Raw genomic sequence first — 21384 nt, 5'->3', positions numbered from 1 at the left:
CTGTTTGAAAATTTGAACGAGGAGTTTCCCGCGCCTGTTTGAAGTATTTACAACTTTGCCATTAATGAAACTTAATTATTTATAATATATTCAATAATTATTAGAAAATTCATAATCACTTTAGAAAATTCATAAAAAATTAATAAAAAATCAGAAAAATATGTGGATTTTTTTGTTGACTTCCTAATTGACTGTAGAATTTTATTGACCTATTGATTGAAGTTGTGCATGGTGAAAATTGTGTTTGACTTAGGGTTGATTAACATGTGATATATTTTGGTACACTTTGCCATATCCATTGTGAAATTCTCATGGTTACAAAGAAATGTTTGAAAATTTTTCTGGTAATTGTAGACTGGCTAATGTTTATTTACATGTAAATTTCATGAATTTTGGATTCCTGGTGTTTGAGTTATGAATTTTGGAACCTAGGTGTGATAATTTGTGTCACACCTCATTATGTCAACTTGCTGGATTTATTTGAATGACCTAGGCTTGTTGAATTGATATGAAATTTTGCATGGATGTTCATTAACATGTTAAGAAGCTATGTGAATTTTTGTGGAATTTTATGTGGAATTTTCAATTTGATTGCTATTTTTCATCTCTGTTGGTCAAATATGCAAGTTCATGTGATACATGTTGGTAGATTTAATGTGAAATGCTCATATGGTATTGGATAATCATGAAATTTGGTATGGTTGTTGTAGACACATGGTATGACATCCCTGTTTTGGTCTCATTCATTTCTTTATTGTTTTCATGGACTTATGAATTTTTGAAGTGAATGCATGTGTTGATGTTGTGATTTGGAGCATGTAATTGTGTCTGTTTTTGTTGATTTTCATTGACGTGGTTTCCTTTGTCCAATTAAGCTAAAATTTGATATGCCATACCTTGAATAGGTCCTGTTTAGGTGTAAATTATTTGAGGATTTTTGGGGTTATTTTGATATGGATTTGAATGCAATAGTTCTGTTTGGATGTTTGGTGTTCCATTTGAACTAGTTTGATTTGTTTTGTGCATAAAAGGAACATGATGAATGATATGGACATGGGACTAATTGTGTTGGCTTTTGTTTGACATTAATTTGACTTTGGTTGGATATCCCTTGCTGTTTAGGAATTTTTCTTGCCTTTGGACCCTAGGCTTGGCCTAGTGGTCTAGTTTCTAACATTTGATTGAGTTTTCAGGATGAAAAGGTGCAATGCTTATGGAGAATGATCCAAGTCAATTCAATTGATGTTGTTTGATGTTTGTACACTAACATAACTTTGTTTTGTAGGTTGTGAAGTTTGGGCTTGAGCTCATAGCTTGCCTTTGTTGTGCATTAGTTTGTATAGTCTGACTGATTAATACTTGCTGTTTATTTTTGTCTGTCTGAGTACTAACTGTGTTTGACTGTTTCCAGGTACTTTTAGTTGCTCAGTTCCTTGTGAACTTTTGCTTTGCTTTGCTTAAGCAACTTGCATTGAGGTATAACTTCCTAACTTCATGTAGTCTGGAGACCCGGTCTGTTATTTGACCGGGCAAACTGTCTGAAGTCCTCCTTAAGAGGCAATGTTTGTGATTGTTTAATATTGTGCCTAAGCAGGTAAAGTTCTTAATCAAGGCAATTGGTGGAAGGTAGGGATATGCAATCTATCCCCCACTATTCAGTTGAGTCTTCTCCTTGCTCCCATTACATGGTTGTAGCATTGAGATCACAAGCCCAAGATCTTGTGCAGTGCACATTGTGTCAGAGTCTCTGAGTATAGAAGGGTTCCCCCATTCTGGACCCATGCTCATTTGTCTGAAGCTCTCCCTGGTCAGGGATAAGAGCTGTGAGGTCTGATCCTCACTTCACCCTTCATCTGCTTCACCTTAGCCTCGTAATGGCAAGGTTAAGAGCAAACACAGCCCGTACAGATGACTTGCTGAGGCAGTCAAACCTATTGTGTGAGCCCCTTGTTTGGTTATAGTGCGTGCTATGTGGATATCTGTTTGAGATGCTTGTTCTCATTAGATGTATGCTTGAATTATTTTGTATGCTTGTATGCTTGCTTCTTTCCTGGATAGGAGTAGTTTGCTTATGCAAGTAGGATAGAAAACTGAACTTAGGGTAACGATGCATGACAACACTAGGCTCGAGTCCAGCTCCCTAGTAGTGTGTCTTTCCCTGGTTTCTGGCTAGTGATTCATTCCCTTGAGGGGGAACTACATCGCCCTGATCCTCGTGCCAGACGAGGTATGTAGGCAGGTGGTCGTGCGAGACCACTCCGGGCACTTTTTTTCTTTTGTGTGTGTTTGTTTGTTATTTGACTGTGTGTTTTGGTTCGGATGCCGACGTAAGCCCAGTGATTGGCAGTCGGGCTCCACGTTTGCCCTTGTGAGTGTGTTTTGGTTCGGATGCCGACGTAATTCCATCCAGTGGTTGTCGGGCTCCATGTTTGCCACCCTTGCTTGTTTGTATGTTTTGTGTTGTTTGGCGTGCGTAAGCCGAACTACAGTGGATCTGATTCTTGTTCCAGACAAGATATGTAGGCATAGGATGCGACGTCCTATCGAGCTCCCTTCTCCTAACCCCACCTGCGTTCCCTTGTGTGTGTGTGTGATGTTTAGCAACCTTTTCTTTTCTTAGAACGTGGATCCCGTCGAGTACGACGGACGTGAGGGGTGCTAATACCTTCCCCTTGCGTAACTGACTCCCTTACCCTTTCTCTTTGGTCGCGAGACCATTTCCTTTCCAAGTTTCTATGAGCGTTTCCTTTCCCTATCTTGGGATAAATAACGCGCAGTGGCGGCTCTGTGTTGTGTTTTTATTTGAGTCCCGCCGGTTGTTTTTTCGCGGATGCGACACTGTGCACTTCCTTCAACAATAGATGTCCTTCAGTTCAGCTACATACACAATTGCTTCCACATTCCACATCAACACTTATCAACCCTTCTCCCCCCTTTTAGTCAAAATTGACCAAAGGTGACAAATTAGACAAAATAAATCTCAATTAGTCTATCAGAGAATGTTAGGACAAATGTTATAACATTAAACATGTTAAAACATAATAGTTAAGCAGTGCAAACCATCATCATACACAATTGTGATAGCTGAGATAATGAACAACTCCAAGGAACTCATTAAGAGCCCAAAAAATTACAAACAGGCATCAATGAGGACTGCCAGCATCCAACCATCAGCACCACATCTTTTGCCACATCACATTCTTCACACAAATTAACAATAAATTCCTTTACCAACATCTCATAACACTTGTTGCAAGTGAAATAACTAGTATTTGTTGACCAATCAGAGCACACTTTCAATTGTTTAATAATCTGAAATATTAAACAGTAAATTCCTAACATCATTAGTTGCTATAATTCCTCAGAAAGACATGTTCCCACTTTGCCCCTTAAATTTTCAAACTGAGTAGCATCCAATGTCATGACATTCTGAGTGACATTGTACTCAGTCTGCATCTGTTTCATCCATACCAGTTGGGAACAACTGCTACCAGATGCTATGTACTTAGCTTCTGCAGTGGATAATGATACACAATTCTGTTTCTTCCTTTCAATTGCACCATTTTGATGAGGAATAATAGATGAGGACAACTCATGACTTTCAATTTGCATAGGTCCCATTACGTCCATGTGCAAAAGTTCCAGAGTTTTGGATGTTTTAGGATGTCCAAGCTTAGGATGTGACATCTTGGTTAGCTTGCCCGCCTGACATTCTCCACAGACTTTTCTTTCATCCATAAGCAGCTTTGGGATTCCTCTACCTGCTTCCTTGGATATGATCTTCTTCATTCCTCTTAAATGTAGATGTCCAAGTCTTCTATGCCACAACTTCACTTCCTGTTCTTCCTTGGCTAAGGAGCACATTGAGGAGTAATTTGAGACTTCAGGTTCCCATAGATAGCAGCTACCTTTGGATCTGGATCCTCTCATAACTTCCTTATTTTCTCCATTCTTCACAACACATTCTTCCTTAGTGAACTGTACATTGAAGCCTTGATCACATAGCTGGCTTATGCTGATGAGGTTAGCAGTTAGTCCTTTTACTAACAGCACATTATTAAGTTCTGGAACTCCAGGACTGTCCAACTTACCAACACCTTTGATTTTTCCTTTAGCTCCATCACTAAATGTCACATAACTGGTAGTATGAGGTTGTATATCTACCAATAAGTTCTCGATCCCAGTCATATGTCTTGAGCAATCACTATCAAAATACCAGTCTTCTCTAGTAGATGCCCTTAGAGATGTGTGAGCTAATCTAGCAACCCATTATTGTTTCTTGATGGGGGCATTATGCTTAGATGCCTTCTGCTTAGGTCTGACTTGAGGGGTCTGATTAGGATAACCATGCAACCTGTAACATAAGGGTTTTATGTGACCAAATCTACCACAGTAGTGACATCTCCATCTTTGAAATTTCTTCTTTTGATGGTTAATCCTCCTGTTTCCCTGATGTTGTGACATTGGTTGTGACTTCTGTTTGATTTTCTGAACTTCAGCCTTTGAGCTTTTGAGTTCAGTTGAGGATTCCTTAACAAAGCCTAAACCAGACATGGTTCCTGATTTCTGTCCCACCTTTAGAATCTCTTCCAAAGTGTCAGTTCCTTTATTCAACATTCTGATGGATTTTGTCATTTTATCTAGCTTAGAGGTCAGCAAGATTATCTCACCATTTAGACCATCTATGACTGTCAGATGCTTCTTCTTCTCAGCTTCCAGCTCCTTGATGAGTTTCTTCTGCTTTTCTCCTTGTATATACACTTCTGCACTTTTGACACATAGCTCTTTATATGAAACAACAAGTTCATCAAATATAAGTTCATCTCCACTTGAGTCATCATCAGAGGCACATACACTAGTTAGTGCAGTGACATGTTTAGCAGATTCTCCTTCAGATTCACTCTCAGAGTCTCCCTCAGACCAGGTGACAGATAGTCCCTTCTTTTGCATCTTGAGGAAGGTAGGACATTCAGCTCTAATGTGTCCAAAACCTTCACATCCATGACACTGGATTTCCGTGTCTTGGTTGAACTTTTCTTCAGATTTTGATCTTCTACTGATGTCAGATGAAGAGTTCTTGACTTTTGGTCTACCTTTTTTATCAACCTTCTTTATGAACTTGTTGAACTGTCTTCCAAGCATGGCTATAGCTTCTGATATGCTTTCATCACCTTCAATATTTCCTTCTTCTGAATCCTCTTCAGTATTTGATACAAAAGCTATGCTTTTGTTTTTCTTTTCAACATTCTCACACAAGCCCATTTAAAAAGTTTGGAGAGAACCAATAAGCTCATTAACCTTCACATTGCAGATATCTTGAGCTTCTTCTATAGCAGTAACCTTCATGGCAAATCTCTTGGGCAATGATCTGAGAATCTTTCTTATAAGTTTTTCTTCAGACATTTTCTCTCCTAAGCCTCCAGAAGTGTTGGCAATTTCAAGAACATTCATGTGGAAGTCATGAATAGTCTCATCCTCTTTCATCCTCAGATTTTCAAACTTAGTAGTCAGCATCTGGAGTTTAGACATCTTTACCTTGGAGGTACCTTCTTGAGTTGTTTTGAGAGTATCTCACACTTCTTTAGCCAGCTCGCAGTGATGCACCAGTCTGAAGATGTTCTTATTTATCCCATTGAATAGTGCATTCAAGGCCTTAGAGTTTCCAAAGGCTAATGCCTCTTGCTCCTTGTCCCACTCTTCTTCAGGAATTTGCATAACGATTCCATCTTTACCTGTCTTCGTTGGATGTTCCATTCCTTTGTTGACAGCTCTCCAGACCTTGCTATCCAGAGACCTCAAGAAGGCTATCATACGAGGTTTCCAGTCATCATAGTTAAAACCATCCAGCATGGGTGGTCTATTTGAGAATCCTACATCCTTGTCCATGGTACTAGAAAGTAACGTCCCTAGATCTCACCCAGAAATTAACAGGCATGGTGCCTGCTCTGATGCCAATTGAAATTCTAGTAACAGACTATCGATGTCACACTGGATGTTATGACATCCAATTCTGCGCAGACAGGAATGTATACATACGGTAAATGTAAAGGACAGTAAATAACACAAAGAATTGTTTACCCAGTTCGGTGACAAACACACCTACGTCTGGGGGCTACCAAGCCAGGGAGGAAATCCACTATAAGCAGTATTAATTCAGGCCTTAAACTAACTGTTTAATCCTATCACTTAATACCTACCCAATGCAATTTCAATCTAAACTAAGACCAGAGTTCCTACTCACTCTCCCTCAATCACCACGGTGATTACAACCTTTAATTAGTTTAAAGTCAATGGCGAAGTTATACTTCAAACAACTCTTGATTGTGCTTAACAGTTTTAATCAAGAAACACAGCACTCACGCTTAAAAGCTTAGAGTGACACAACACTTACAACTCAATGAACACCCTAGTCCAATGCAATCATCTAGGTGATAATTGCTTGGCTCACAAGTTAAACCTAATACAAAACACAATAAACATACAGCAAGTAAATACACTCATGTATTTAATTCTTCACACTTCAAATCCCTGATTTGCTGAAAGTAGGATCGCCATCCTTTTATAATGCAGCACTTGGGCCTTGTACTTGAATTTCCTAAAATTAAGGTTAAGCAAGTTAACCTAATTTCCACATATTAGGGTGCTAACAAATAGGCTATATGTTAGGGCTCTTGAATTTAGCTCTTTTGTTAGTTTCCTGGATTTTAGCACAACTGTTAGATTCCTGAAAAACAACTTGAGATAAATACTGAAATAGAAAAACTAACTAGCCTACACTTTAGCATATGCTGTCAAGAATGAATGTCATAACATTCAGTTTGAGGTCCAGAACATAGGCCATATGCTAGACAGCTTTAATTCTAGCTCAGCTATTGGTTTCCTGAAACAGCAGCCTGTAATAAATACTGAACTATACCAGAAAAACTAACTGGCCTGTAATTCAGTATCTGCTATCAGGAATGAATGGCATAACATTCAGTTTGACATCCAGACAATAGACTACGTGCTAGGTCTGTTATTCTCCTGAAAAACAGCCTGAAATAAATACTGAACTATAACAGAAAAACCAACTAGCCTATAGTTCAGTATCTGCTGTCAGGAATGAATGTCATAACATTCAGTTTGACATCCAGACAATAGGCTATGTGCCAGGTCTGTTATTCTCCTGAAAAACAGCCTGAAATAAATACTGAAATATAAAAGACAAACCAACTAGCCTATAGTTCAGTATCTGCTGTCAGGAATGAATGTCATAACATTCAGTTTGACATTCAGTAAATCATGTATTAGCTAATCCTGCAGCATACTACTCAAGCATGTCATGACATCAGTCCAGACATCAGAGTACAGTAAGTGTTTTAACACAAAATGCAGCTAATCAAAAACATCTACAACCATCAACAATGTTCTTTTATCATCTTCCTGCCTTGCAAACTTTTCTTCAACTTCTTATGGATCATTCTTATTGGCATTACATTCATGAGCAAAATGTCTAAGCTTTTGATAATTGTAGCATTGGACGTTGCTCTTGTCATTTTTCTATATTCCTCATCTTCCTCTATTATTGCCACCTTTGTAATTGTTTGATCCACCACCTTTGTTGCAACTGCTTTCACCCTTTTGGAATGTTGAATTGTTGGAATTTTGGAAGTCTCTTCCACCATTGTTGTTTTAGTTTCCTCTACCTCTACTCATGGACCACTTTCCCTTCACTTTCTTGTCTTTTCCAACGAAATAGGCCTGCAAAGCAATTTCAGCATGTGCTTTGTTAACATTCCTCTCCTCTATTATCTGCTTACAAGCCTTAAGAGAACTTTGAAAATTATTTTTTCTCGTGGTTGAAAGATCATTGTACTTTTCAATAGCAACCACTATGTTACGAATCTTGACGTTAACGATCTCAAGATTTTACCAACCACATACTACTCTGTAATTATCTTTCCACATAATTTTACTTGATTCACCAATCTTGTGATTCTTGTAGTAAATTCACCAATAGTTTCATTCTCTTCCATCTGAATTAATTCCAGTTTCCTCTTGTGAGTTTGTAACCTCGCCATCTTTGTCTTATCATCTCTTGTATAGCTTTTCTCGAAGATTTCTCAAGCTTCCTTTGAGGATGCGCAATCACCAACCTTCTTGTTGTTCCTTTTTAGGTTGGTTGCATTATGCAAAACAACATGGTATGTTCAAGTTGTTTTTGTTAAGAAAGGACACATGTGGGAACAGATGTCCCAACATGTGTAACATCTGGCCTTTTTCAACAGGCCAATGTTGTAGTTGTTCTGCATGTTATTTTGTTGTTGTTTCAATCAAATTTGTTGCAAATTTGTTGTTATTTTTAGCAATGCATTAATGTATGTTTGTTTGATTAAATTGGACGTGATCAAATCATATTTAAATGGAGATTTAAATTTGAATTAAAAACTAATCGTATCTTTTTTGGAGGCTTTTGTGGAAACAGAATCCAACTAAATCTTCAACAATTTTGGACGTGATATAATTCCCATTGGAAAAGCCCCTAATATGCATTGCTATTTAAAGAGATTCAATTCCATCTTTGAAGATAATTCGCAAGTATTGAAGGTTCTCAATATTAAGGTTTTATTTGAGTCATTTGTTTGTGTTGCTTGTATACCACGTTAGCACCCTCTTTCATATCAAAAGGCATATTGTTGGTTTGTTTAGTTGAGTTGTAATTCAACATTCTATAAGTTGTTTATTTAAGGTACAATCATTTGGAATTAATGATTGAGAGAAAGTGAAAGGGGTTTTATATTTAGGGGGACCTAAATAGAAAGTCACTATGATTAGGAAGAGACATCGAATAACACAGGGTTGTTGGTACTAATTCAAGATAATGAATTTCCTTTGTTGGATAGAGTACCCCCCACCCCCACCCCAAACGTAGGTGTGGTTTCACCAAACTGGGTTAACAATATTTTGTGTCCTTTTATTACTTTCTGCATTGATCATCTTATTTATCAATGGTATATTAATTTTGATGTAAGATGTTGAACACTTTGGCTTAGGCATCTGGTCCAACATTTGTCCCTTAAGAACAAAATTTCACTTCTCAAAGTTATCAGCATTAACACATTAATAAATAATATACAAAGCTTTAAAATATTTCACCTTCTCTTCTTTGTGTAGTCGTTGCACCTTCTACAAGTGGATTAACATCATTCTTGATCACTTCAAGAACATCTTGATAACCAAACATCACCTTCATCTGTTTGCACCACTTGTCATGATTCTTTGCATCGAGAATTGAGAGATTTGCAAGGATACTTGCATTGGAGATGAAAAACATTTTCTCACTTTAAGTTAAGTGTTTAATCAAAGAACTAGGCTTTTGATGCTAAATGTTGGAGAAACCCTAGTCACAAGATAAAATGATGAACAAATGACTAATGGAGAGAATGAGAGAATTAGAAAGGATTAAGATGAAAATGATTGTCAATTATTGATAACCCAATATGTGATATGTATATAATAGTACACATCAATGTAGTTAACCAACTAAAATAAAAAACAAACTTTTCAAACATGTAATCGGTACATTAAAATTATAACTGGATACAGAATGCTACTGACTTCAAAATACAAAAAAATTAGATGATGGTAACCGGTTACACCATTTTGACTTCCAAGACCGAGCATAGGGGTAGGCCACCAAACCAAGGCTACCTTCTCTAGGGCCTCAAATTTTAATTTTATATTTATATGATTTTAAGTAATTGATTTTTTTAAAAATATTTTATATGTCCGTTAAATAACAACACATCCTAAAATATATAATAATTATAACCATTTATATTATGTATTATTTAATTTGTTAATTTAAAAATCATACGAACAGGTAACAAATTTTTGAGTGGGATTTAATATCTAAGTATTTTTAGAAATTTTTTGACATTATTTTAATTAGGAAAAGAATGTTTAGATGGGTTAACTTTATTATCAAGTGAAAATAAAATTTTAAATGAAATTATTATAGTAACTCAATGGTTTTATATAAAAATATAAAATATATTAATTTTAAAAGATATTTTTGTTATATTTAAAGAGAAAAGGGATGATGCAAAATGATTATGTAAATTTATTTTATATTGTCAAATGTCAAACAAAAAATTTTAAACTATCGTATATGACATGACAAAGTGATTTATTTCTATTGAATGAGTGTGTAAAAAAAAATTTATAGCATCCATTAAATTCATATTAAAAATATTTAATTTTAAATTTTACTTCAGACTTCAAAATGGGTATTGATAACTGCTGCTGAGGGATGGTAACGGGCTACTGTAACCGATTAAATTGAATTATCACTTTTCATAACATAAACAAGGAAATGAATATCATGACTAGAAAAGGCAACAATTTTGGCTATAAAATCAACATATTGTTTTTCTTTGCGAAGAGCGAGATTTTAATAATATTGTTCTTGTTTAATATATTGTGTCATGTTTTCAATCAAAACAACACATTTCTGGAACTTGTTGGCATGACACGAGTCTCGTTAAAATTGATAGCACAAAGGAAAGAATATGTCTAGTTGCATCGATAATCACCATGTCTTTTGGGATTGAGATTCCCTTATTCCATTGTAGTGATTTTGGTCAATTTGAAATTAAAAACAAAGAATAACAACAAAATGTGAACTTCCAACACATTGTAAATTGTTGTAATTAAATACATACCCCATGGAAAGGCTATATTCATCTTTGAAAGAATGAAAAAAATAATGTCAAGATGTTGAAAAATATGAAAAGTGTTTAGGTAAAATTTATCCATTCTTCCAAGATTTTGTGATGATTTTGAAACGTTTCATCTAAGAGCAAATAAAATATATAAGTTTTTTTTTATGAAAATAAATGGTTTAATGATAATGCACTGACAATATATTCTTTTTAACATTGTCATTCAATAAGAATATATATTTTTATCATGTCATACATATATTTTAAATTTTCAATCTGACTTGACGGAATACATGATCGTCATTGATTGACGGTGTAAACTAAATTTACACCGTCAATTTATCACCCATTTTCTCGTAAATAAATATCTACCGCATTCAAATGAATGAATTCCCTTGTTGTTTTATTTGGTAAAGTGTGTGGGGATTATTTTCTAACACAATCTCACCAAAATTGAAGGCTACAAAGTAAAAAGGGTTAAATATACATAATGGCAAGTCCACATTTGTTTAAAACTTGTTGGACCATCTTTCAATGCAGAAAAACTTTGTTATATTTCATTTTCTAACTCATACCTACCATTCATATCCTTCTCATTGACTTACCTCCATCATATCTACCATACTCACAATATATTGATCCCTTAATGTAGTTAATAATTCATGAAAATGAAATAATTTAAGACAATCACTTTCTTCAATACAATACTTTATCAATATTACACACGAACACTCTGATCTTAAATTTTCAGAGATTTTATATAGACTAGTCTTCGATATTCATGTTTTCAAAAATTATTTAAAATTGTCGTGTTTGAGAGATGATTAATATAATAGCAATTTCAAAATAATTTCTTTTTAAAGCATAAGTACTTAATTAGTTAATTACTTAAAAAGATTGTTAATAATACAATTAGTGTTGGTGTGTTTGGAGAGTAGGACACCTATCATTAACGTGGTAGCTGTGTCATTATTGTATGACAAGTACATTTCTCTGCCCTTGTCTACAACACCATTGGTTGCAACCTTTTTATGGCAGCTATTCTTCCATTCATACATCACTAACTTTGTTTGTTATTATTACCTTTTAAGCCCCTTTTTTTTTGTCATAATAATACATACTTTATTATATTTAGATAGATACCTATTACAATTCACAAAAATTTATCTCTTCTATATATGTTACTTACATATTATAAATATTTCCAAAAAGTACATTCATCATAATTGTAAATATTACTCTCTCTCTATATATCTCTCTCTCTCATTGAAATTTCTATATATTCTTTCGGTTTGTTGAAACTTAATTGCTTTTTTTTTTTTCAGTTCAAATCATAGAGAAATGGAAGAGTACATTAAAAAGTTAATCGTTGTTGGAGTTTTTTCATGGGCGACAACTTTTCTTGTAGTAAGAAAAATCTTTCCAAAACGTTCATTTGATTTCTGCAACAGAATTGTTTCTACAATTCATGCAATATTAGCGGTAACGTTAGCAACTTTATCGGTTCAAGATTGGAAATGTCCAATTTGTCCTGTGGCAGCAACTTCTTCCCACAGACAGGTACTATATATATCTATATCTAAAATCGTTACTTCATTCAATTTCTGTTATTCTGTTATTTTTGTTGTGAATTATTTATTCGTCGGATTAATAAAAATAAATTTTATATTTTGTTTTTTTTTCAGATGCAAGTTCTTGCGGTGAGTCTTTCGTATCTGATTTATGATCTAGTTTGTTGTTTATTCGACGAAAAAATCAATTTGGATAACAGTATCCATCATTTGGTAAGCATTGTTGGACTCATAGCAGGTCTCTGTTATCAAAAGGTAATTAAGTTAATTTTTAGTGTTAATTAATGGAGATTATTAGTTTGTAGTAACATTTTGCCATATATGTTGATGAAAACAGTGTGGGTCAGAGATGGTAGGGGCAGTTTGGGTAACAGAAATGTCAAGCCCATTTTTACATTTGAGAGAACTTCTAAAGGAGCTTGGTTACAAGGACACTGCCCTTAACTTGACTGCTGATGTAAGTAGAAAACTCTCGAAAGCGGAATTTTTTTAAAAATTTATTGAATAACTGATGTATCTGATTTTATCCGTTACTTAATAAATTTAAGAAGTGAATTTTTTGTTTATAATAATGACAGATGAATTTTTTGAACTAATATGTATGAAAATTGTGCAGATTCTATTTGCTTCAATATTCACATTTGCTAGGATGATGATTGGACCATGTATCAGTTACATAACATTAACTTCCAATAATCCATTTCTCATAAAGGTAAAATAATAATAATGATTTTTTTAATTTTATGTTTTGATTGTAAAAATATATTAATGAAAAATGGATGGTTAAACAGGCAATGGGATTGGGGTTGCAGCTTGTAAGTACATTCTGGTTTTTCAAAATTGTAAGAATGATGAAATACAAATTAAGCAAAAAATCAGCAACATCCAAAAATGGCATCAAGAAAAACAACAGCATCAGAAAGAAGACAGGTAGCTAGGTAGTGTGATGAATCAATGTTTGAGATTTTATGATTCTTTTAATGGACAGACATAAAGAAAGAGATAGTTCAAGTTCAAAGTGGTCCCTCAATCATTACTTCAATTTCATGAATTCAGAGACATAAATTTTGTACAAAATGGTTTATCACAAGATTGGATAGATCTTGTTCTAATAATGTTAAATCTTGTTTATTTATTTATCTTTAATTCGGAATTTATTTTAGTACTTTATTTTTTTTTTACAATATTTTGTAAATTCATTATTTGACATCTTTCTCAAAATCCATAATTTGGGTTAGGATTCATCTTCCTCACATCATTGGTTATTTATATTTCAAATTCTTTAAGTAAAATTATCTGAATTGAAATGAATCACATATCACTTATATTGGTTATTCAATGAAACTAAAAAATCAATTTTCACTTATAAATAAAATCAGAGATGAGTCCTTTATAATCATATACTCCCTCCATCCCACAATAAGTGACTCAATTGACCATTTTACACGGATAAAAAAAAATTGAAAGAGAAAAAAATGATATTTTTACAAAATTATTCTTATCATGTATTGGAAATTATAAAAGTAATATTAATTAGAATGTAAAACTGAAAAAGATGCATTAAAAATTAAAATAGATATTTTATCCAGAAATACTCTTTTATTCTAAATGAGTCACTCTCGATAGAGGGAGTAATTACATTTACTGATTTAAAGATAGATCATTCATCTCGGAACATTTCTTTTCAATTTTCTTTTGATTGAATTGAAGATTTTGTTAGAGCTCCAATAGTCTCATATTTCATCACATTTTTACTAATTTGAACTGAAAAATATCAAGTACACTAAACTCAATAATAATACACCAAAATTTCTTGCATCACAAAACTAGCAATTGATTTTCACCAATGCTGCTGCATATCCATCTATCTTCCTAACAAATCAGTATACAAACTCCTGCCATTTCATAAATATCTATTGCATTTTTCAGCATGCATTGTCTCACAAAAATCTCATTCAACTTCTTTGACAATTCTTTTAACGCGCAACGGCTTTGTTGTAACACTCCCCGGAGCACTGTGAGCTTTCCTCCTGTCATGCTTTCTTTTCTTAGCAATCGCCATAGTGCGCATCAATGCAGCAGCTTTGTATACTGGTCTTGGCAAGTGTCTATGCCTTGCGATACGGTTAACTTCAGGAAGGTGTCCGTAGCGTTTCTTTATCGCCTCGTGATATTCATGCTTCTTCTTTTCTCTTGGGAGAATCTGGCATCATCATAAACAAGTGATTTTCAGGGAATGAAGGGAAGACATATGTGTGTGTGTGTGCGAGTCAATGACGAAATCAACTTACTACTCCGAGTTGTTCTGATGCTTTGGCCTTCCAAAGCCTGAGGTTAGTATCGTCACTTCCCGAAATCACGTAACTTCCATCACCGGTGAACTTGACACAGAATACTCTTTGCATTCTTTTAGTATGATAAATTTCTCGGCTGTGACCGGCAGTATTAGGGAAGATTCTCACCTACAAATGAGAAACCATTAATAGATGCAACTAACTCAACAAGCACAGGCGAACGACAAGATTGTAATGAAGTATAAGATAACTAACTGTTCTATCGTAAGATCCAGTAACAAACTCTCGACCAGTTGGTGAGTAGTCAATATCCATCCTGTAGAATGAATGATGAAAACGTTAGTTCGACGATTTGTAGAATTACAAAATACGGTAAATATTTAAAGAAAATCCATTCTTACACGGCAGAAACGTGATCTTTATGAACATATTTGGCTATATCCAAATTCCTGAGATCATAACTATAGCAGCATCCATCTTCATTTGCCTGCATGCCAAAGAAATATGTCCATAAGAATTGAAATATCACTAAAAATTTGATTTTGAAATATGACTACAAAAACCGTAAATCATATCGATCAGATGAACTTACAACTGTAAAATTAAGGGGTTCCATCGGGTTCCAAGCTATAGAATTGGTTTTGGTCTGTCACATTGGATATAAGTTAGTATATTCATGAATATATTTGGAATAAAGATCAAAAGATATGGAGAAAAAACTAACACAGTATGAATTAAGCCGTTGGGAAAAATAACTAACGAACTAATAATCTAATAATAAAATTGATAATAAGATATGCCAAAATATAAATCTGTGATGAAATTAAACTAATGATATTTGATAAGAGATCATTACCATCATTATCAATTTCCTCAATGGGGTAGCCTTACGCAAATCATACAGATTTATGCTTCTGTCACTGAAAAAAAGCGGACCAACTGAATCATAATTTGAATTCTCAATGAGCATAAAAAGCAGACCAAAATCAACGTATAACAGAAAATATTAATGAGATCAGGAAAATTCAAACGCGCAACAAAGAAACGGATCGAAAAACTTGTTTAAAGGGGGATGTCAATGATTTTTTTAATCATTTGACATCAGCATCCCACTGTGTACCTAGCTGAGCTTGCCAATAGATTTGGTTCTGCCGGACTAAAGTGGACAGAAAGCACTGTATCGGATCCCCATACAAAACTGTTTACTGGCTGAGACCTACAGAAAAGAAGTAACACACATAAAATAAGAGCCTACAAAAGCAGTATGTGGTGATAAAAATATGAAAACTAATCAGAAACTGATATCAAAACCTGTTGTGGTTCCATATATCTACTTGAGCGCCACCTGTAGCAAAATGTTCACCATCCCACTGGTGATCGGCAGCACTAAAAATTAAAGAAAACCGAATTCGGTAAGCATAAAATTACAAGAAATTTCAATATCTTCCTGGAATAAATAAGCACCCTGTAACTTACCAAAATGCATTCTTCCAAGCATAAACACTTGCCGGCTAGAAGAAAAAAATTCAAAAAATTGTGAGTTAATATATCCAAAAGATAATTTTAAAAAAAAATCCTCCAGCACAAAATTCTACCTCAACAGTCTTAATTGAGAAATCTGACTCCATAAAAGAAGAAACAGGAATTTTCCAAAGTCTGACACTGAACACACAAAATCCCAGTTCACATTAGAAGAGTTACACTAATGGCTAAACATGTCAATTTACTATTATAGTAAAAAAACGTTAAGGTTGATACTTACGTGGAATCAGTTCCACATGAAACAAGAATGCGACCATCGGTAGATGCTGTCACGCCTCGCACAGCACCTCGGTGACCAGGGAACCGATAAGTGGTCCGCCTTTATTTTCAAACAAACCACCAATATTAGATACATAATAACACAGTCCCACAATGGTGACCAGGGAACTGACAAATGGTCCGTCTTTTTTTTCAAACAAAGCGAAAATAATAGATACATAATAAGAGTCCTACAATCCGTAATCATGAAAAATCCTCCCTCCCATCATTGCCTAATGTCAAACTAAATAAGCTGATGCATAGGGCATTGCCAGTGAAATAATTAGAAAATCTCAAGTCATATTTGATACAGCAAACTAAGGTCTGTTCGTATCTATAAGAGAAACTCTCAACTTTTAGTTTTGCATATTATCTGTTAAATGCTAAAAAGAAAGGGAAGAAGAAAGCAGTAGCTCCAACAAACAAACAACCCAATTATTAAACATACAAACACATGCAGGCCTATAATTCATACAAATGATGTTCAATGCAAAGATCATACCATAAATCATCTAATTGATTCTAATTTCCTGATAGAAACAGAAACATTTAAAATAGAAATAAAATAAGCATATTTTACCCGGCAGCTATATCCCAAAGACGAATATCTGCAAACAGAATCAACATAACAAAGGCAGATGTTAAAGGTTTTCAACTCATATGAGATATTGTGCATATAATGGTTTAAAATGGAATTGAGCATTAAGGAAAAAGAGTATCCATTAGAATAGAGAGGGAAAAAATGAAAGAAAATGACTCGGATGGAGTTAGTAATGCCATAAGATCGTTTTGATTAATATGCATGGTGAACTATGCAAAGAGACCATTTTAGTTTAAACAATTGTGCACTTTTATAATAACAAAGGTTAAACCCAAATAGGCATGATGAAAACATCAGCTTTCATTCTGGCCCCATAAATAAGGAGGTTTGGAAATATCTAGCCAGTTAATTGAGTAATGCTACACAGCCAAAAATATAATGGCTAGAAACCAACCAGAACTTGCCAAGATTAAAGCTTGGTTGTTTGATAAGTCAAAGTAAAGGTGACTACTCATCTATTCAAGGGCTAATTGATAATAATGTTGAGTTGCAAACTCACTCTCTCAAAAGAATCTTACTCCTCTTGAATCTAACTGTCTTTTGAACTTAAAATCCACTATCCAACTCACTCTTATTTTGAAATTAGAAAAGCATCTCATCACAAGACATATTAGTATATTACCACCTTTTTTAATCCAAACTTTTCAATTCCCATAACAAATCCTCTCCAAGTCAATTAAGCCAAACTTTTTGAAGCCGCATGATTAAATGTCAGTTTAGATCGGCTTATCTACGGAAACAAGTATTGGTGAAAATGATTGGAAGAGCTAATGAAAACAGCCTATAACATGTCCATAAGTTATTACAAGCTTATTTCCATAAACTCTCTAGAATAACTTATGAAAACAACTTATAACTTATCTGAAAACAATTTGCCTTATTCTTATCTTTTGTTATACAAATAGCTTATATCTTAAGTACTTGTATGATTAAAGTTTTTGCTATAAGCTCTTAATTAAGCTGTCTATCAAACAAAACAAAAAAATAAAACCTAAATAAGAAAGATTGAAGTACCTCCATCCATTGAACCAGAGAAAATCTCTTTCAACTGACTAGGGTTCTTAGCCATACACGAAACAGCATCTACATGTCCATCCATTGCTAAAATAAAAGGTCTTGCAAATATCTAAAAATTCAGCAAAAAAATCAACAAACATAGCACAAATCCGATAAAAACACGAAAGGGAAGAAAAAAATGACCTTGTCCAACTTGACTGCATTAAGAGCACGCTGATATTCAAGTGCTTTCTCTTGAGGACGAAGAATGGGATCGTAATTACGGAACACGCGCTTTATGAAAACAAAAAGGCAATATAAGAATAAGAATAAGATGGTGAATTGAATTGAATTAAGATGAACGAAGAAGTTGAATTACCTGAAGGTCTTGGCTTCTTTCTCTAGTGAACTCATCTGTAGAACGTGATATGACTTTCACCTTCATTGTTTCAAACGGAGTTTGCCGGAAACTGCAATTAGCGGCGGCGTTCACCGATTGTGTTTTCCGGCGAGGTTGAGTTTCAGTGCGCAGACCGAAATGTTTACGAGGGCAAAGGGACAGCGGCTGATTTGTGTTGAGCTCCAAGCTCATGGGCCCAATTCAAAACAAATCAATTGGGCTTCGTATTACAAATGGATTGGGCTTATCAAATTTTGACACCCCTTCCATTGGAACTGCCACCCCACGTATACTTTAATTTCACCATAATATCCTCATACGTAATTTGATCACCATACTAAATTTTTTAAATTGCCGTAAAATAGTAAAATTTAGAAATATCAGGTGAATTAAAAAGAAATTGTCGGTACTTGGCATATGACTCCAAACAAAGACGTGTTTGAGGAATTATGTGACAAAGATGGTGGATTAGTGTTACTGGGAAACAAATAAGCCTGTAAGATTGCAGGAATTGGATATGTCAGATTCAAACTCCATGATGAGTCAATAAGGCTATTGACTGATGTCAGGTATGCACTTGATCTTAAGAGAAATTTGATTTCTCTTGGTGAATTCGACAAGAAAGGATATGTTTTCAAAGGACATCAAAGTATCCTAAGGGTAATAAAGGGGTCGAAGGAAGTCGTGAGAGAAATGAAGAAACAAGGCTTTTATACCCTTGAGGCTAAGATTGTAAGTGGTTCAGCAAATGTGGCATCCACAAAACTTGTGTCAAAGACTGAGTTGTGACACACGATACTTGACAATGTTAGTGAAAGAGACCTGGTTGAATTTTCGAAACAAAATTTACTATGTGGTGACAAGGTCGAAAAACTAGAGTTTTATGAACCTTGTGCATTTCGTAAATCCTCTAGGGTGAAGTTTAACAAAGGTAAACAAAGAACACATAGATCCCTTGATTACATTCATGTTGGTCTTAAGGGGGCTGCAAGAAATATTTCACACTCATGTGCAAAGTATTTCCTATCCATAATTAATGATTATTCCTTAAAGTTATGAGTATTCATCCAGAAGACGAAGGATGAAACTTTTCAAATTTTCAAAAGTTGAAAGAATCTGGTCAAAAATCAGACTGGTGGGAAGGTCAAGAGGTTGAGAGTCGATAATGATTTTGAGTTTTGCAGTGAAGCTTTCAACAACTATTGTAGTATGTCTAATATTATAAGGCACAAGACTACTGCATGTACTCCTCAGCAAAATGGTTTTGCTGAGAGATTCAATCGAACAATCCTAGAAAAGGTTAGATGTGTGTTGGTTAGTGCTAGATTAAAAAAGGTGTTTTGGGCTGAAGTGGTCATGATTGCAACTTACTTGATAAATAAGTATCCCTCGTCTGCTTTGGGGATGAAGACACCTGAAAAAATTTGGTCAGGTCATCCACCAGACCTCGACAAATTTAGAGTATTTGGTTGTGTAGCATATGCTCACATTAGGTAAAACAAGATCAAACCTAGAGATCTGAGATGTATGTTTCTTGGATACCCTGAAGGGGTCAAAACTTATATGTTATGGTGCATAGAGTCATGTCATAGAAGGTGTATCACAAGTTGATATGTAGTTTTCAATGAGGTTGAGATGGATTTCAAGAAAACTAATGACGTTGGTAGAAGTACAAAGATCTCTGTAAAGGAGTTGGGACAGGAAAATATTCCTGTTGTGGTGGAGCATAGTTATGTTGATCATAACCTAGATGAAGTTGAAGAAGAAACACAAGTTACTGATGAAGATGATGAGACTGATAATGACTACCTGCTGGTAAGAGACAGGTCGAGAAGATTTATCAAGCCACCTCAGAGAAATGGTTATGCAGATCTCATAGCATTCACCTTAATATCTGCAAGTGAGGTTATTGATGAAGAACCTAGATATTACAAGGAAGCTGTGAGGAGTCGAAACAAAACTGAAGACTGAAAGCCATGAATGATAAAATGAAATCTCTTCATGATAATAACACTTGGGAGTTGATCGAGAAACCCATAGGGGCCATGTTAGTTAGTTGTAACTGGACATTCAAGGTTAAGGAAGGAATCAAATGACTGATGTCGAAGCAATTTAAGACAAGGTTGGTTGCTAGGGTGTTCACTCAGAAAAAAGGTGTTGACTTTAATGATGTGTTCTCACCTGTTGTAAGACATGGATCCATTAGAATGTTGTTAGCCATGGTGGTAAAGTTTGATCTAGAACTGGAACATATGGATGTGAAAACCGCCTTCTTATATGATGATCTAGATTAAAAAATCCCGACGAGGCAACCTGAAGAGTATATATAAAAGGGAAATGAAGATTATATGTGCAATATGAATAGGTATTTGTATGGCCAACAATCTCCCCGATAATGGAATAGGAGATTCGACAAGTTCATGACACACATATGTTTCACTAGGAGTCGGTTCGACCACTATGTTCACTTCAGATTTCGACCTGTAAATCCACTTATTATTTTGTTGCTATATATGGATGACATCCTCATAGCAAGTAAAATGTAGAGGATGTTATGAAGATGAAGGTTGAACTTGATAAGGATTTTTACATGAAGGATTTAGAAGTTGTCTCCAGAATTCTTGGGATTGGCATCCGAAGAGATAAAAAGCAGTCAAATTCAAATCCTATTAAAACACTAACTATTCCTTATTTCAAGCTGATTACGATTCAAAGTCATAGTACTAAAGTATAAAGAGCTTATATGAATAGCATTCCATATGATAATATATTGGGTTCTTTGATGTATGTTATGGTATGTATGAGGTAAGACATAACATATACAGTGAGCCTTGTAAGCAGATATATGGCCAATCCTAGGAAGGCACACTGACAAGCATTGAAGTGGATTTTAAGGTATATAAATGGGTTTCTGAGCAAAGTCCTTATTTATGGTAGAGCCTGTGGTGATGATAGCAAAGTCGAAATCGAAGGATTCGTCGACTCTGATTATGCAGGTTGTATGGATTCCAAAAAATCT

At 34.7% G+C, this 21384-nt stretch overlaps 2 protein-coding genes across 4 annotated transcripts; one reads left to right on the top strand and one right to left on the bottom strand.

Moving 5' to 3' along the window:
* Positions 1-11767: 11767 nt before the first annotated feature.
* On the top strand, positions 11768-13413 carry LOC127096892 (uncharacterized). Of its 3 annotated transcripts, XM_051035426.1 has the most exons (6): positions 11768-11931; positions 12029-12263; positions 12389-12529; positions 12612-12731; positions 12891-12986; positions 13066-13413. In XM_051035426.1, the coding sequence occupies exons 2-6, from the start codon at positions 12045-12047 to the stop codon at positions 13210-13212; spliced, it is 723 nt and encodes a 240-aa protein (XP_050891383.1). In that variant the 5' UTR covers positions 11768-11931; positions 12029-12044; the 3' UTR covers positions 13213-13413. The 3 variants fall into 3 exon arrangements, with proteins under 3 accessions (XP_050891383.1, XP_050891384.1, XP_050891382.1); XM_051035427.1 differs by lacking the exon at positions 11768-11931 and having other exon boundaries at positions 11943-12263; positions 12389-12403; XM_051035425.1 differs by lacking the exon at positions 11768-11931 and having other exon boundaries at positions 11946-12263.
* Positions 13414-14002: 589 nt separating this feature from the next.
* On the bottom strand, positions 14003-18544 carry LOC127098282 (uncharacterized). The gene is made up of 15 exons (XM_051036831.1): positions 18345-18544; positions 18170-18259; positions 17984-18095; positions 16949-16976; positions 16331-16429; positions 16164-16230; positions 16045-16079; positions 15880-15954; positions 15689-15784; positions 15425-15488; positions 15161-15214; positions 14970-15055; positions 14824-14884; positions 14566-14736; positions 14003-14477 (listed from the first exon to the last, which is right to left on the bottom strand). Exons 1-15 carry the CDS (start codon positions 18408-18410, stop codon positions 14226-14228), a joined length of 1356 nt encoding a protein of 451 aa, XP_050892788.1. The 5' UTR covers positions 18411-18544; the 3' UTR covers positions 14003-14225.
* Positions 18545-21384: the final 2840 nt, after the last annotated feature.

This window comes from Lathyrus oleraceus, chromosome 6, assembly GCF_024323335.1.
Source record: "Lathyrus oleraceus cultivar Zhongwan6 chromosome 6, CAAS_Psat_ZW6_1.0, whole genome shotgun sequence".
Lineage (NCBI taxonomy): Eukaryota > Viridiplantae > Streptophyta > Magnoliopsida > Fabales > Fabaceae > Lathyrus > Lathyrus oleraceus.
Note: the sequence above shows the minus strand (reverse complement) of the source record. Positions and strands in the feature narration are given on the sequence as shown.